Source organism: Diabrotica virgifera, chromosome 9 (assembly GCF_917563875.1).
Source record: "Diabrotica virgifera virgifera chromosome 9, PGI_DIABVI_V3a".
In the NCBI taxonomy this organism is placed as follows: domain Eukaryota; kingdom Metazoa; phylum Arthropoda; class Insecta; order Coleoptera; family Chrysomelidae; genus Diabrotica; species Diabrotica virgifera.
The window spans coordinates 25,492,941-25,511,174 of NC_065451.1; the positions used below are offsets into that span (position 1 = coordinate 25,492,941).

At 34.3% G+C, this 18,234-nt stretch overlaps 1 protein-coding gene across 1 annotated transcript in view; it reads right to left on the minus strand.

Moving 5' to 3' along the window:
* Nucleotides 1-4,656: 4,656 nt before the first annotated feature.
* LOC114334256 (toll-like receptor 6) overlaps nucleotides 4,657-18,234 on the minus strand; it is a 64,527-nt gene continuing 50,949 nt past the window's right edge. Inside the window, exon 2 of the mRNA XM_050660932.1 lies at nucleotides 4,657-6,215. Coding sequence (XP_050516889.1) covers nucleotides 4,746-6,215 — 1,470 coding nt within the window. The 3' untranslated portion in view covers nucleotides 4,657-4,745. The remainder of the gene's footprint in view (nucleotides 6,216-18,234) is intronic.

Below are 18,234 nucleotides of genomic sequence, written 5' to 3' on the forward strand. Positions count from 1 at the left end.
TTCTAGATTTAGAAATATTGTTCTAAAATTCGGCAAATTGCAATTCTCAAATCTTTCAATAGTCACGTACAAAACATTATAGTTTATTGTCGTCACCATAAAAGTTTCGGAAGACCGGAAAGGATTAAGTTTATAGATGTGAGATGATTCACTGGCCGAACATGCCTATTGAGAAATTTACGTTCTTAAATTTAAACACACAACGTAAAATAATATAACAATAACAGATGTTTACCTAATATCAGACGACAAGATGGGGCCCATGATCGATTGGGGCCCCCCGCAAGCTTCATGCTGCGGGGGCCTCTGTTACGCCCCTGGATGGGTACTAAAAAGCACAAAGCTAGAACAGTACCTAAAAACTCGTGAATTTAATCAGTGCATCCTTTCTGTTCTGACGTATCGCTCCGAAACATGGACATTAGGGTGGTGCGAAAAAAGTCAAGTTGATAATTCCGTATCGCTATAGTGCGGAAAAGTTGCGATTGGTAATTACAAGAAAAACAACAAAAGAATTATTCAAATCGCACTTTATCTTCCGATCCCGCAACGGACCTAAAGATTATGAAAAAAAAATGAAATTTTACCGTTTTTTCAAAAATGTTTATTTATCCTTCGAGTACTTTTTATTTATCGCTATAGTAAAATTGATTTACACTTTGCATGGTTGAGTACTAAAAAAATTGTTTTACGCATTTAACGGATATTTTCCAATACTGCAAGGTCAATCAAAATCTATAAAAAATTGAAATTTTTGATGATTTTGAAAAATTAAAAAACATTTAGTTATCTCATTTTTTTGTTACATTGTGAAGCTCGTCGCTTGTTTAGATATTGCATGACAATATTTAAACAACCCAGATCTCAAAACGAGGGGGTGGTTGCACTTCTCGCTCCACACGCACCATTGTCTCCAACCAACCATTGTACATTTCTTTTTCATCTGTTTGTGTCCAGCTTTGCATTGTGATTTCTTGATAAAATCTGGCAGCATGGACCTTGATTTAAGTGTTGTCCTGATGCATCCATCTCTTGATTGAGACCCACATACATTAGCATTAGACGATGCTTCCGTGGCCAACTTTAGACACCGCTCATCAGCTGGCTTGTGGCAGGGATAATTTTGTACATACATTCCAGTCTTACATGTCGTCCGATGTAATACAGGGAGTTATATCTTCATTTGAAACTCTTCGAGGAAGTGGTAGAGAAGATAGTTTTGCATCGTTCCGGTCTATTATTTTAGTTTAGTCCTGTGCTTCAAAATTTCAAGTAGTAGGGAGAAAGGAAACACATTATAGAGAGCTAGGGCCAAGAAGAGTGTTAAAAGCCGGACAGACTAAAGCCAAGGGCAAAAGTATTAGAAATTTCATCCCCCCTACTTTAAATTTTCAAGCACAGGACTACACTGAAATAATAGACTGGAATGTTACAAAACTGTATTCTCCACCAGTTCTTCGAAGAGTTTTAAATGAAGATTCTTCTTGCATTACATCGGGAGACATGCCAGACTGGAATCTACAAAACTATCCCTGCCATATGCAAGCTGACGAGCGCTGTCTAAAGTTGCCCACGGAAGCATCGTCTAATGCTAATGTATGTGGGCCCCAATCAACAGACGGATTCATCAGGAAAACATTGAAATCAAGGTCCATGCTGCCAGATTTTACCAAGAAATCACAATACAAAGTTGATGTTTAAGAACTGGACACAAACAGATAAAAAAAGAAATGTACTTATGTAAATAATGTAAAAAACACACACTCATTGGTTGGTTGGATAGAGGGTGCGTGTGGAGCTAGAACTGCAATCACCCCCTCGTTTTAAATCCTGGGTTATTTAAATATTGTCATACAATATCTAAACAGCGAAGAGCTTCACAATATAATAGAAAAATGAGATAACTAAATGTTTTTAATTTATCAAAATCATCAAAAATTTCAAATTTTTATAGATCGAGACCTTGCGGGATCGGAAAATATTCGTTAAATGCGTAAATCAATTTTTTCTACTACTCTACCATGCAAACTGTAAATAAATTTTACTATAGCGATAAATAAAACGTACACGAAGAATAAATAAAAATTTTTGGAAAAAAGGTAAAATTTCATTTTTTTCATAATCTGTAGGCCTGTTGCGGGATCGGAAGGTGAAGTCCGATTTGAATAATTCTTTTTTATTTTTCTTGTAATTACCAATCGCAACTTTTTCGCACTATAGCGACACGGAATTATCAACTTGACTTTTTTCGCACCACCCTAATGGACATTAACGGATCTAGGACAATTGCCCGAAAACAGTTTCCCGAAAGACAAATCCACGAAAGCAATTCCCCGAATGGACAATTCCCCGAAACACGAATGGACCGAATGGACAATTGCCCGAATAGACAATTGACAGAAAAACAATTGCCCGAAAAGAGAATTGACCGAAAAATATATTTAAATAGTTATTGCTTTATATGTATTTCCTATATACGAATTATCTGTTGTTAATTTTTTCAACAAGATAAAATCTGCTTCTTCTGGCAAGATGACAACACTGATTTACCGACAGAACTTTTAAAACTGTACCTCACCTTTTTTATCAACTATTACAATCCACGGATTAGGGAAGAATACTGCGATTACTTATGTTCGGCTACTTTCAAAATAAAAAAAAAAGAATGTGTGTGTACTTTGTACGCACGTAAGAAGTTATTCTTCTTCTTTAAGTACCGTGCCCAAATTTTTAGGCGTGGGTAGCTTCCATAACAATTTGCCGATATCGTTCTCGATCTTGTGCGGCATGTAACAATTGATCTGCTGATAAGCCAGTCCATTGACGAAGGTTTCGGAGCCATGAATATTTCTTTCGACCAATTCCTCTTTTTCCTTCGATCTTTCCATTGAGTATTAACTGCAGTATCCTGTATCTGCTACCTCTCATTATATGCCCCAGATATTCAAGTTTTCTCTTTTTTATCATCTTCATTAAGTCACCTTCGCCTTGACCTACTCTGTTTAAGACTTCTCTGTTAGAAATGCGTTGAACCCAAGATATTCTGAGCATCCTACGATATGACCACATCCCAAAGGTTTCTAATTTGTTTATCATGTTAACCTTCATGATCCAGGTTTCACATCCATATAGTAATACAGGATACACACAACATTTTAGGAACTTGATTCTTAGTTGTAAGTTCAGCTGAGAGTTGCTCAGAATAGATCTAAGTTTCATAAATGCTCCTCTTGCAATTTCTATACGAGTTTTAATTTCTTCATCCGGATTTAGTGTCTCGTTTATCCAACATCCTAGGTATTTAAAATGGTTAACTTTTGTTATTGATTCATCACTGACAATTAGTTGCATAGGGTCGACGTCTTGTTTACTAACCACAAGTAACTTTGTCTTTGTTGCATTTATGTTAAGTCCGTTATTGGAGCATTCTCTAGTGACTCGATCTATAAGGAATTGAAGATCTTCGATGTTTTCAGCCATCATCGCGGTGTCGTCTGCATATCTGATGTTGTTAATAGTTTCACCCCCGATTCGAACTCCACATTGTCCTTCCAAGGCTTTATTAAAAATTATTCTTTGAATTATTCATTATTTACTTTGTATTATTTTAATATTTGTTTTTTATAATATAGCTGCATCGCCAATTTTTGTCATATTTACTATATCTTTATATATATTGTATCACTAGATACTTATAATATTTTGTGTATAATATATTAAATTGGGTGGTATCCCGTTAATAAATAAATAAATAAATAAATAAAAACCGTGAAACAGTTTTACTGTTAAATTGCTAAAGTTGTTGTTGCTCAAGTCCAACTCTTCCAAAAAATTTAGGTTATTGAATGTTCCAGGCCTAGATCTATTGACATGGAGAAAATTATTACCGAAACGAAGTGTCCTAAGTTGGTTGTCTGGACCTAAATTAGTAGTGAAAGTATGCTTGTTGTTAGATTCTAAATTTAGTAAAAGTAATGGCTCTAAGTTGTTGAGCTCACCTCCATAAGCAGTTTTTATAAAATGGTTTCTAAGTAGTTTCAAAACTATTGTTTACGCTTTTCAGTCCATTGTCGCTTAAATCAAATGTTCTTAAGTTGAGTAAATCATTAAAGTTTTTTAATTTCTTGCAATTTGTTATTTTTTAACATTAAAGATACCAGAAGATAAAGATCTTGAAAAACTTTAGGTTCTAATTGATTGACAGTGTCCTCCATATCAAAGTACTTAACTTTTCTTACGCCTAAAAATGATTCTGGATAGACTATTTCAACTGGATTATGAGCCAATTAGCTGCTCCATATAGATCATTCCTATCAACGCTTTGAGACAAATTTTCACGATATTTCATAAGTTGACATCACTCCGATGGGAGGTGATCGCCCCCTTAGGAACCTTCCAGTTTGGCCAAAGGCCGATATAGCATGAGTCACATGCTGTTTCTGATATCCATTGTTTTGTAACATAGCAGAGATATTACAAAAGAATGGTTAATCTTGACAAGAGGCCATTATTATGTAGATATGTATATACATATGTATGTATCCAGTACTCGTTTCTTTTAGTTTTTTGGACAAGAAAACTCCTTCTCATAATTACTTTGATCTGCATTGCCTTGTTTTAACTTTTTTGTATTTCGAAGCTTTCCAATAAACAATGACAAATTATAATAATTTTATTTTTATCATATTTAATAAGTACAATAAATATAAAAACAAAATACCAAAAATGTATTGAATTATTACATATTAAACACGTTCTTCATTACGTCTGATTCCTAGATTATTTAAAATTCTCATGTTTCTATAAGATCTTTCGCCCATTCTAAAGACTATGAAGAACTGTACATAAAATAGCACTCCTATAAGCAATATCACAATGGTAATTAAAATAAACATCCATATGAGCAATGTATTGTTGAGGTACTGGTACTCCAACTTTTCAGCAAACTCCTCAACCAGTTTTGAGGCAGAGGCTTTGTCTAGCTTAGGGCAAGACATTGTTTCTGGTAGCTCTGAAATGTAATAGCTGACTCCATCACTATCAAATAAAGCTTCTAACTGAGATATGGTTTTGCAGGAAAGTCTATTGTTTATCAAATTAATATATTTGAGGGAAGGTACCCTCATGATCAAGCTAATATAGTCCAAGTCATCTATATTGTTATTGGACACATCTAGGCTCATGAGGCTCGGTAAAGAAAATCTTCCTGTAACTTTTAGAGTGTGTATATTGTTCCGAGATATGTTGAGTACTCGCAAATGAGGCAAGCCAGAGAAAGTACCAGTATTGATTGTAGTTAATGAGTTATCATTTAAATTTAAAACTCTCAACCTGAACAAACCGTGAAACAATTTTACTGTTAAATTGCCAAAGTTGTTGTTGCTCAAGTCCAACTCTTCCAAAAAATTTAGGTTATTGAATGTTCCAGGCCTAAAGCTGTTGACATGGAGGAAGTTATTACCCAAACGAAGTGTCCTAAGTTGGTTGTCTGGACCTAAATTAGTAGTGAAAGTGTACATGTTGTTAGATTCTAAATTTAGTAAAAGTAATGTCTTTAAGTTGTTGAACTCATCTCCATAAACAGTCTTTATAAAATTGTTCCTAAGTTTAAGAACCTTTAGATTAACTAAAGGATCAAAACTATTATTTACGTGTTTCAGCCCATTGTCGCTTAAATCTAACGTTCTTAAATTACGCAAGCCATCAAAAGTGCCAGGTTTGATGTCGTGCAATTTGTTATTTTTTAAGATTAAAGACTCCAAAAGATAAAGATCTTGGAAAACTTTAGGTTCTAGGTTATGGACAGTGTCCTCCATATCAAGGTACTTAACTTTTCTTACGCCCAAAAATGCTTCTGGATAGACTACTTCGATTGGATTGTGAGCCAGTAGAAGCTGCTCCATATAGATCATTCCTATGAACGCTTTAGGCCAGATTTTCACGATACTGCTATTTCTGATATCCAGTGTTTTGATCTCATTTCCAGGTATGTCAAACGTGCCTTGCTCCAAAGATTTTAGAGAACAGTTGATGCATTGTAAGGTTTCGTCCAGATAATCGAATCTATAGTTGGTTAGTTTGAAGTAATATGCCGTGGCGTTAACACATCTGGCAGTAAGTGAGCCCCTTGGTCCATAGAAGCATGACATTTGAGCTGGCGGCCATGTAGCTAGTGAAGATGTGGATTGAACGAGGATGATAAATGTCCATATGACCTAAAACAGTATAAAAAATACATATAAATCCACTTTTAAAATAGCTGGTATTTAAATATTTATAACAGAAAGACCAAACAATTAATCAAAAATATCGAAATGAAATTATTAAGATCAATAGCGGGCATATCATTAAGAGACAGACAAAGCAACAGAAGTATAAGAGAGCGATGCAAAATTCAAAATATTAACAGGTGGATAAAAACAAGAAAGAAAAATTGGAACAAACATGTAAACCGAATGGAACTAGATAGATTAGCGAACATTTGTAAAAACAACAAGTTATATAGCAGAAGCCCCGTTGGAAGGCCGCCGAAAAGATAAAAAGACAATGTACAGTCAACAACAGGCCAGAAAAACCAAATGCAAAAGAATGCCAAGACCACCTGATAATAAGTTTAATGAGTCATACACTCAAAATATTTTTAAAAATTATACACCGGAGAATACATAACAAACTTGAGCAGGACATAAGCGACACGCAATTTGAATTTAGAAATGCAATGGGAACAAGGGAACAAGGGAACAAGGGTTAGCTGTAAAAGTACTTGTGCAAAGGTGCATGGATGTTAATCAGCCAGTATATATGTGTTTCTTAGATTACAACAAAGCCTTCGATAAGGTCAGACATTACCGCCTTATCGAATTACTTGAAAAGAAAAACTTAGATATGAGGGACATCAGGATCATTAGTGCTATCTATTATAATCAGATCGCTGTGGTAAAAGAGAACAACGCCTTTTCAAATGAAATACAGATTGAGAGGGGCGTCAAACAGGGCTCTGTCCTGTCTCCTACTTTGTTCAATTTGTATTCAGAGGAAATAATCCAGGAAGCACTAGAAGACCTAACCACGGGAATAAAAGTAAATGGCCGACCAATCAATAATATACGGTTTGCCGACGATACTATTTTATTAGCCGAATGTCTTGAGGATTTACAACAAATGGTTGACAAAGTGGTAGAAGTCAATCAAGAAAACGGATGTCCCTAAACACAAAAAAGACACAATTTATGGTAATCAAAAAAGCTCAACAGCGCCAAGAAAGCATAACAATACATGGAGAACAAATTAAAAAAGTTGAAAAATATAAATATTTGGGTACAATAATTAATGAAACTAATGAGTACACAGAAGAGATTAAAGCAAGAATAGGACAGGCAAGAAATGCTTTCAACAAACTGAAAAAAGTACTCTGTAGCAGGGACATTACAATTTCTTTAAAGATAAGACTTCTGAGATGCTACGTGTTCTCCGTATTATTCTATGGGTTCGAGGCTTGGACATTAAAGAAGGATGTTTCAGACAGATTAGAAGCTTTCGAGTTATGGGCCTACAGAAGAATATTTAGAATAAGTTGGGTGGATAGAGTCACGAATATCGAGGTGTTGAGAAGAATGGGAAAATATAAAGGGGTTTTAAATACAATTAAAGTCAGAAAACTGCAATATCTGGGACATGTTATGAGGGGCGAGCGTTATAACTTGTTACAATTAATAATACAAGGAAGAATACAGGGTAGAAGGAGTCGCGGAAGAAGACGCATCTCCTGGTTAAACAATTTGAGAGCTTGGTTTAATTGCACTTCTGCTGATCTCTTTAGAGCAGCGGTATCGAAAGTACGAATTGCCGTGATGGTTGCCAACCTTCTTAGAGGAGATGGGACATAAAGAAGAATAATCAATCATGACAATGCTCAATACTAAAATAAGTTCCATAGTAGGTCTTCCGATTGGGTCTCAGGGAGGACAGTTTTGACCTCACCAAAAAATAATCAATTGAAGTGCAGAAAGAATATCAAAATCTGCACATGGCATATCAAAACTTTATACAAAGTGGGAAAAATCAACAATCCAATACATGAGACCAAGATAATGCCTATTGAAATCATAATCTCCCAAAAATTGCCCCAGAAAACAACCCGCCCGGTCCAAGACCCCCGGAAGACCACCTACAAGATGCAGGGATAGTTGGCAATCTACCTCCCAGGAAATTAACCAGAGGCAGCTTCAGAATTAAACACATCGAAAGATCTCCAAGAAGTAAAAGAAGAAGAAGAAGAAATCATGGGAATTTCAGAAATGAGATGGCTAGATTCTTGGCCTTAATACGAAAATAAGGGTCTAAGCCATGTTAAATGAGTAAGTAACTGCATAGTGCATTTAGAAACGAATCGAACGAAGAACAAACGATCAAACACATTAAAGAAATAGTTCAAAATGTAAAGGATAAACCCTTAAAGGCAGATAAATTAGCAAAAAAAATGGATCACAGAAGATATCCTGAAAGTTAAAACTAATTAACAAAAGAATAAAAGATAAAATTAACCCAACTAGATATAAAACGATAAATATTGCAATAAGAGAGAAAATCGGAGAAGCGAAAGAAAAAGAAGAAATGGAGAAGTGCGAAGAAATTGAGACTCTACAGTTCAAGTAGGTACGATAGGCACAATGTGCTTAGAAAAGTTAAAAAAGCTTACAGGTAGACGAAGACAGAGACAGAAATGAAATTTAATTGATTCTGATGGAAGCATCAACTTGCACAAACAGTAAAATAAGAACGTGGATAGATAGAAAATAACCAGAGAAATTATTTAAAGACCAAATACATAGATAACACCTTTGAGGTGGAATCCACCAACCAAGAATATTACACAGCAAGTTTATTCTGCAATAACACAACTAAAGGATAGCAAGTCAGCAGGACCCACTCATATACAAAAATAAAACAAGGTACTCAAGTATCAAACTAATGGACAACAAATTAAAAATCCGGACCAGTTTCGGGATTTGTCTCCAATATCGTCCATTCTCGTAAAAATTATTTTATTCCTAATAATTTTGCCCCTTATTGTTTCTATGCAAGAATGAACTAATAATATAAACGCCGTAAAAATGGGTGGCGCATACAATATTCCAGCTATACAAAAGATCTGAAATGGATATTACGTGGCGCGAAACGTGTTTTCATTTTGATGGAAAATAAAATTCTAGTTTTATTTTAAAAGATGTTTCTATAATATTCGCTAAATTTGAAGTAAAACGCGCCACAGAAGAGTAACTTTGATACAGTGTGAATTTTGAAGCTCTTTTGTGACGCGCTTTACTTCAAATTTAGCAAATATTATGGAAAAATCTTTTAAAATAAAACTAGAATTTTATTTTCCATCAAAATAAAAATACATTTTCGCGCCACGTAATATTCATATCAGATCCTTTGTAACTGGAGTATTGTATGCGCCACTTATTTTTACGTCGTTTAGCGGATTTTTATTCTTGTATCAGGAGTTTTTCAAAGCTATTTTTAATTTAAATATATGAAGTTTAATGTAATGTTTCTCGATTACACTTTAAGCTTTATAAATGGTCGCCTTTGTCGCATTATCTCCCAAATGATATAATGTCCATCGAATGTACACAAGATTTTTTTTCTATTCGAAATAAATTGAAAAAAATATTGGGATGGCCAGTAAATGAACTCAGATTACCGATCAAATTTAGCGTCATAACCGCTACAACTACATAAACCATTTCGGCGATAATGGTTAATTGGATTATACTTTGTAGCTTAATAACTTCTAAATGGCTTAATCGATTTTGATCACTAAACATGAGTTTGAAACGTATTGACAAGTAGTACCTGATGCATCCAAGGTCAAGTATGATAACAGAAGGTATTACAGGAATTATTGAGCTTGAAAAACCGTTTTTTCCCATAGCAAATAGATTTAATCATATTTATGAAGCATATAACTTCGAATTTTCCCGGATGTGAGGTATACACCGTTAGACGCATCTAGAGTCTTTCTACATACGCTTAGTTATTGGCAGAATTCGTAGGTTGAAATATTGAGTAATTGTCAAAAAACCAAAATTTTCAAAGTTTAGTTTTTCAGTATTTCGGCTATACTGACCCTCGTGTATGTCTGATCCTGACCTCTTAGGCACCATTTGAAAGCTTAACTTAACACTATTGATTTGGTGTATTTGTGGTTTTCCTGTCTCTCCTTAAATCGAAGATATATACCCCCAAAAAATATGCCGCTCTGTACCTACTAAGTCCTATAGCTGGCGTATGGGTGGTCAAAAGTCACAAACTGCACCGGTTCTGAATCGGCCCTGACTCCCTCTTGAAACACAGAAAAAAATTCAGATCGGTGTAACTTTTCCACACACATACATACATACATACATACATACATACACACATACATATAAACATTTTCCCCTATTTAAATAGAAATTGAATAAAATTTCTTAGCTCGGTAACTGTTGAATGGTATAATAACCGATTTTCAAAATTAAACATGCGCTGATTAAACATCAGTGCTATAAGAAGCCGCAAAGGTCGGACTTAAATTTTCGAAATTTTTGGGACTTATAAGGACGAGAACGAAAAACAGACCCTAAATGGGAAGGGCCGTAAAATCCACACCCTTAGACCAAAATGGATGGTTAACATATGGATGGGCAAGTCTTTTCCTATACTTTAAGATTTGATTTGGCCCCATTTTCAATTCAGTCAGATTTAGAAAATCGAAAATTTCGTGTACATAATATAGTGTCGCATGTACGGGGTTTGTGCGCCACTGGCCAGAACTGCCGTTCTCTGGGATTATGACTTTAATAAAAAAAGACGTTTGCATTCAAATGAAATAGAAATTATTATTGTCCCTTATTATGGAACAGAATACCTACATGCGCCACCTTACGGTACATTTGTAAGTTACATAAGTTTCGCGCATGTTCCGCTTACAGAGTTCTTTTTAGAAATGAAACGTTTACTTTCAAAAGAAACTTGTATAGTCCAGTCATCAGGGACGTAAATGCTACTGAACTTCTAAAATCTTTAAGGGGTTACGTAGGTCTTGCGGGTAAAAAAAGTGACTTTTTAAAAAAATTATATCTCGAAAACTAAAAATTACTTTTATTTATAATTGAATTTCTAAAAGAAATGGGTAAAAGATGGATAGGTAATACCAAAGTCCGACGCTCTTATAGGGCATAAGGACAACGAGAAGAAGAAGAAGAAGATAATTGGAACATGTAAAAGTATGGTACTTAAGGTACTCTCTAAAAAATTTTCAGCCAAAAATGTTCATTTTTGTAGAGTTGACTGCAATTTTTCGACAACAGCCCTTTTTTGCGGTGGGCAGCAGCAAGAATTTTTAAAAAATGAAATTTGAAGATTTTACATTTACATAAGTTTACATAAGTTTAAACACATTTTCGACCCCAATTTTTCTCATTTTTTTCAAAAATGACCATTTTTAGAGTAGTTTTTTGTTATAAAACAAAAATAACTTCACCCAATAAAAATTCCTTCGTTTATTCACTAGCCAGAGGTATAAATTACAAGAATCTTTTTGATTTTTTTATTTCAGATGAGACTAGACTTAGTTATGCTGCTCACCGCAAAAAAGGGCTGTTGTCGAAAAACTGCAGTCAACTCTACAAAAATGAATATTTTCGGCTGAAAATTTTTTTGAGGGTACCTTAAGTACTATGCTTTTACATGTCCCAATTACAAATAAAAATAATTTTTAGTTTTCGAGATATAATTTTTTTAAAAAGTCACTTTTTTACCCGCATGACCTATGTAACCCCTTAATGTCAATATTGGAATATTGGGACCCGAAAAAAGTTCAAGAAAGTTTGACACTCCTACCCCCGGACTTACTTCTAAAAACCCTTTCGCGTACGTTAGAAAAATGGAAAATATCGATTTCAAACGTAAAAATGTTTCAAACAAGAAATGTAGCTGAGATAATTTTGACTAAGAATGTTTTTGTATGTAGCAGTTTTTGTGTAGAATGGACCATTATCCCAGAAACAACTCGACAACACAAAAATTTATATCAACTCGACGGTAAAAAATCGATATTTTTTAATCTCAGTGACCTACCGAAAAACATTGAAATTAATTTTAAAAATGAAGACTGCATCTTTCGTATACCCTATTCCACGAATATACTAGACGAAGCAACGAAGCACTAAAAAGCCCAAAACCTAGGAATTTTGTGCAGTAAGGTGAATCGTCATGCAACTTTTACATTCAATTCGAGAGAGTGTCAGGGAATTTTGTGAACTAAATTGATCTCCGGCAAAAAATGTTGTGCATGAGAAAATGCATTTTCAAAGTGCATCTCGAATAGATGAAAAATGAAAAATTTAGAACTCAGGAAATATTGACGGAAATGAGTTTAATTTTTATATTTGGGGGTTTTGGAGGTCAGTGAACACAAATTTCATGACGGCGATGGTCTCCGAGATACCTGGTGCCCGGGTGGAGCTCGTCGCCTGGGACGATCGAATAATTCGCAAAATGAAGATTGGATCGAAAAGCTGAAAACTACGCATTTAATACTTTTCAAAAATCTATCGAATGACACTAAAGGCGACCCCCACTCCATCCCCTGGAGGTGGGGTAGGGGTAACTTTAAAATCTTAAACGAAAACGCCCATTTGTTATTACAGAATTGGATTGCTTACGTAAAATAAGCAACTTCTATTCGAGAAATTTTTTCGAATTGTGGATAGATGGCGCTATAATCGGAAAAACGTTTTATCGTGATACCATAGGTCGCTAAATTATAGAAACGGTCGCTCTCGAGAAATACACCTCCAAATAAAAAACCAAAAAATACGTATTTAATATTTTTCAAGAACCTACCGAATAACATCAAATACGACTCTCCACTTCACACCCTGGAGGTGGGGTGGGGGTTAACTTTAAAATCTTAAATGGGAATCCCCATGTTTTATTGCAGATTTGGATTCCTCATGAAAAAATAAGTAATATTTATTCGAAACATATTTTAGAATATTGTTAATAGATGGCGCTAATAAATAGTGTTTTTCCGATTATAGCGCCATCTATCCATAATTCGAAAAAATGTCTTGAATAAAAGTTACTTATTTTTACGTAAGGAATCCAAATCTGCCATAAAAAATTTGGGCTCCTATATAGGGTGTTTCATTGGGAAACGGAAATACTTTAACTGTGAATAGAGGTCACCGAGGCGGTTCTAGGTATACGACATTTTTTGCCCTACCGACTTTTATAACCGACTTACAGGGTGTTTTATCGATTTTTCCCATTTCTTTCCTAAGCCATAACTTTAGAACCACCCTGTATATTTTTTTGATATTTGGTACACATATGTCTCATTCAAAACCCAAACGACCGACATACTAACCATAAGAAAAATCCAGGTCCGGATTAACAAAAAATTATAAAGTAATTGTGACTTTAAAACAACACCCTGTATATTCAAATTTTGAAAATCTGTTTGCATATTTGAAAAGAGCACAAAAAAGAAAGTTTAATGGTTCGCTTCAATTTTGCGGCCAGACAATTTTATGACTTTAATTTTGAAATTATATTGAATTTTTTAAGAACTCTGACATTAAAAAGCAGATATTATTAACTTTTAGTTATAAATTATTAAACTTAATGAACAAATACTCATTTTAAAAATAATCAATACTTATTTACCACATTGAAACGACCAAATTACTAATGACAAGACAAATCCAGGTCCGGATTAACAAAAAATATAAAGTAATTGTGACCTTGAAACAACACCCTGTATGTTGAAGTTTTGAAAATTTGTTTGCGTATTTTAAAAGGGCATCAAAAACTGCGTTAAAAGGTGCATGTCAAATTTTTGGGCAGATAATTTAATTACGGCAATTTTGAAATCATATTGATTAATTCTGTCAAGGTCACAAGAAGCTGCCAGAAAAATAAAGAACAATCCCAATGTAATTAGAAAATGCATTGACATTTTGAGCAACTGTTATAGTTCAAATATTTTTAATTTATGTTAAATTGTTGAATTGTTTAAACGATTTTTTTTATTAGATATAGCTGTTTTTTAATTCTTTACTAAATCATTAAAATATCCCAATTCTGGCAATTCTAATTTTTAATGATGTGCATACAGCTGCAAATCCAGATAATTTTAAAATAAGTATTGATTCATTAACATTAAATTATTAAAAGTTAATAATACATAGTACATACCTGGTTTTTAATCTCAAAGTTCTTTAAAATTTCAATATAATTTCAAAATTGATGTAATTAAATCAACGGCGAAAAAATTAAAATGAACCTTTAATCACAATTTTTTATGCTCTTTTAAAATGTGCAGACAAATTTTCAAAACTTCAATATACAGGGTGTTGGTTCAAGGTCACAATTACTTTATATTTTTTGTTAATCCGGACCTGGATTTTTCTTGTCGTTAGTAATTGGGTCGTTCCAATGTGGTAAATAAGTATTGATTATTTTTAAAATGAGTATTTATTCATTAACTTTAATAATTTATAACTAAAAGTTAATAATACCTGCTTTTTAATGCCACAGTTCTTAAAAAAATCAATATAATTTCAAAATTAAAGTCATAAAATTGTCTGGCCGAAAAATTTAAGCAAACCATTAAACTTACTTTTTTGCGCTCTTTTCAAATATGCAAACAGATTTTCAAAATTTGAATATACAGGGTGTTGTTTTAAGGTCACAATTACTTTATAATTTTTTGTTAATCCGGACCTGGATTTTTCTTATGGTTAGTGTGTAGGTCGTTTTGGTTTTGAAGGAGCCATATGTGTACTAAATATCAAAAAAATATACAGGGTGGTTTCTAAAGTTATTGCTTAGGAAAGAAATGGGCAAAATCGATAAAACACCCTGTAACTTGGTAATAACAGTCGACAGGGCAAAAAATGTAGTATATCTAGAACCAGCTCGGTGACCTCTATTCACTGTTAAAGTATTTCCGTTTCCCAATGAAACACCCTGTATAAGATTTTAGAGTTACACCCCACCCCACCTCTAAGGGGTGGAGTGGAGGGTCGTGTTTTATGTTATTCGATAGGTTCTTAAAAAATATAAAAGACGTATTTTCTGTTTTTTTATTTGGAAGTGTATTTCTCGAGATATTAGACCGTTTCTATAATTTACCTATGGTATCACGAAAAAAATGGTTTTTTCCGATTATAGCGCCATCTATCTAGAATTCTAAAAAATGTCTCGAATAAGAGTTGCTTACTTTTACGTAAGCAATCCAAATCTGTAATAACAAATGGGGTTACTATTTAAAATTTTAAAGTTACCCTCACCAGTAAGCGTTGTACCGAATTCTGTCAATGTGGATGAATTATTTAATGAGCGCTTGTCACTTCTCCCAGATATAAAAAAGCTGAAACATAAATGGACTTTACTACATAAAGAAGAAACCCCAAACACTTATGACAAATGGCCAGAAATATTTGAAGCATTTTCTAAAAGCAACGTTTCCTTTACGAATATTTTTAAAATAGTTGAATTCATCTTTTGTTTGCTTGGTACTTCGGCTCCTACTGAACGTATCTTTTCGATGATGAGTTTTATGTGGACGGCTGAAAGAGGAAGATTATCTCTGCCTGTTGTAAAGGAGCTTCTCAATATTAAAGCAAATTCTGTAATGTCATGTTCCGAATTCCATGACAAAATAAAAAATGACAAGCCACTTTTGAGAAAAATTATGTCTTCTGAAAAGTATGAAACAAGAACAGATGAAGAACATCCTATCCCTGGGCCCAGTACAGACTAAGAATTCCGCATATATGTACAATGTAGAGGTAGCAATACAGTCAAATTCACATTTTACATTTTCTACAACCCCTTGGACTACCCCCGTCCGGATTTGGCCTTAATAAATTATGGTTACCCTACCTCACCCCACCTCTAGGGGATGGAGTGGGGTGGTCGTGTTTAGTGTCTTTCGATAGATTTTTGAAAAATATTCAACACGTATTTTTCAATTTTTCGATCCAATCTTCATTTCGCGAATCATTCGATTGTCCCGCGAATTATTCGGTAGTCTCAGGCGACGAGTTCCACCCTGGGCACCAGGTACCTCGGAGACCATCGCCGTCATGAAATTCGTGTTCAGTGACCTCCAAAACCTCCCAAGTATAAAAATTGAACTCACTTCCGTCAATATTTCCTGAGTTCTAAATTTTTTATTTTCCATGTCTTCGAGATGAACTTTAAAGATGCTTTTTCTCATGCACAAACATTTTTGCCGGAGATCAATTTAGTTCACAAAATTGCCTGACACTCTCACGAATCGAATGCAAAATGTTGCATGACGATTCATCTTACGGCACAAAATTCCTAGGTTTAATGCTTCGTTGGACTGAGCCAACATGCAGAAGAAATAAAGACGTTCCTCAAAGAAAACAAAATAGACATCATGTTAATAGCAGAGACGCATTTTACTAAAAAGTCTTATATGAAAATCGCAAAATATAATATCTACCAAACAAGTCACCCAGATGGAGCAGCCCATGGTGGAACTGCAATTATAATTCGCAGCAATATAAACCACAACGAAGAAACAAACTATGCGAAAGATCACCTACAAGCAACAACAGTTGCTCTAAATACTGGAAGCGGTATTCTAAAAGTTTCTGCAGTCTATTGTCCTCCAAAACATAACAATAAAAAACAAGAATACTCTAATTTTTTCGAAACGCTTGGAAAGAGATTCATAGCAGGAGGAGACTATAATGCCAAACACAAAGCCTGGAGCCCAGACTAATAACTACGAAAGGTAGAGAAATTACTTCAAACTATAAATCACAGTAACTTAAAGCACTTCTCCACAGGAGAACCCACATACTGGCCCAGTGTTCCACAGAAAACACCAGATGCCATAGATTTTTTCCTAACAAAATGCATTAATACTAAACAACTCAAAATACAGTCAAGCTTTGATCTATCATCTAATCATTCACCAATACTTTTAGCTATACTTGAGGGAATAGTAGGGCGACCAAAAAACCTATAGTATGAAATCATAAAACAAATTGGGACACCTTTCAGGAACGGGTGGATGCATGTATAGATCTTAAAATTCCTCTTAAAACAACTGAGGACATAGAAGTAGCATTAAAAAAACTAACAACTTCCATTCAAACTGCGGGTTGGGTTGCAACCCTGATACAAAATGACAGTGATAAAATCGACGAGAACCCAATCATAATAAAAGACCAAATTGCTGAAAAGAGAAGACTACGCAAGAAATGGCAGCAAACAAGGACAGCAGCAAATAAGAAAAACCTCAATAAAGCAAGTAAGGACCTAAAAAAACTTCTGTTAACGATGAAAATGACTCGGTTCAGGCATACCTCGAAAACCTAACGCCAACAAAAGCAACAAACTACTCACTCTGGAGAGCAGCAAGAAAATTGAACAGGCCACAACAACATATTCCCCCTATAAAAGATCAACATGGGAAATGGGCCAGAAACGACAAAGAAAAGGCTAATGCATTTGCACTTCACCTATCAAACGTATTTAAACCAAATGAAGTAGAGAGTACATAAGAAGACATGGACGACATACAAAACTACCTGGAGTCACCTCTCCAAATGGAACAGCCCATAAGCAACTTTAAATACAAGGAAATAATAGATGTAATTGTACACCAAATTAAACCAAAAAAAGCACCGGGCTATTACCTAATAACCGGCATTATAGTGCAAAAACTCACTAGAAAAGGAATCACAGCATTACTACAAATTTTTACCGCAATCTAAGGCTGAGCTATTTTCTAAATCAATGGAAAGTAGCAGAAATAATAATGCTTCCCAAACCAGGTAAAAATCCTAATGAAATATGCTCGTACAGACCCATCAGTCTCTTGCCAATCTTATCAAAAATATTTGAGAAACTTCTACTCAAGCGAATGCAGCAAATATTAACGGAAAAAAAGCTCATACCAGATCATCAGTTGGGCTTTAGAGCAAAACATAACACAATAGAACAAGTCCACAGAGTCGTTAAACAAATTAGCAATGACTTAGAAAATAAAAGGTATTGGTCAGCTGCATTCATAGATATTAGTCAAGCTTTTGATAAGGTGTGGGATCCTAGACTATTGTATAAAATAAAAAAGGTTTACCTCACAACTTCTATCCACTATTAAAATCATACATAATTAACAGATTTTTCTTAGTAAAA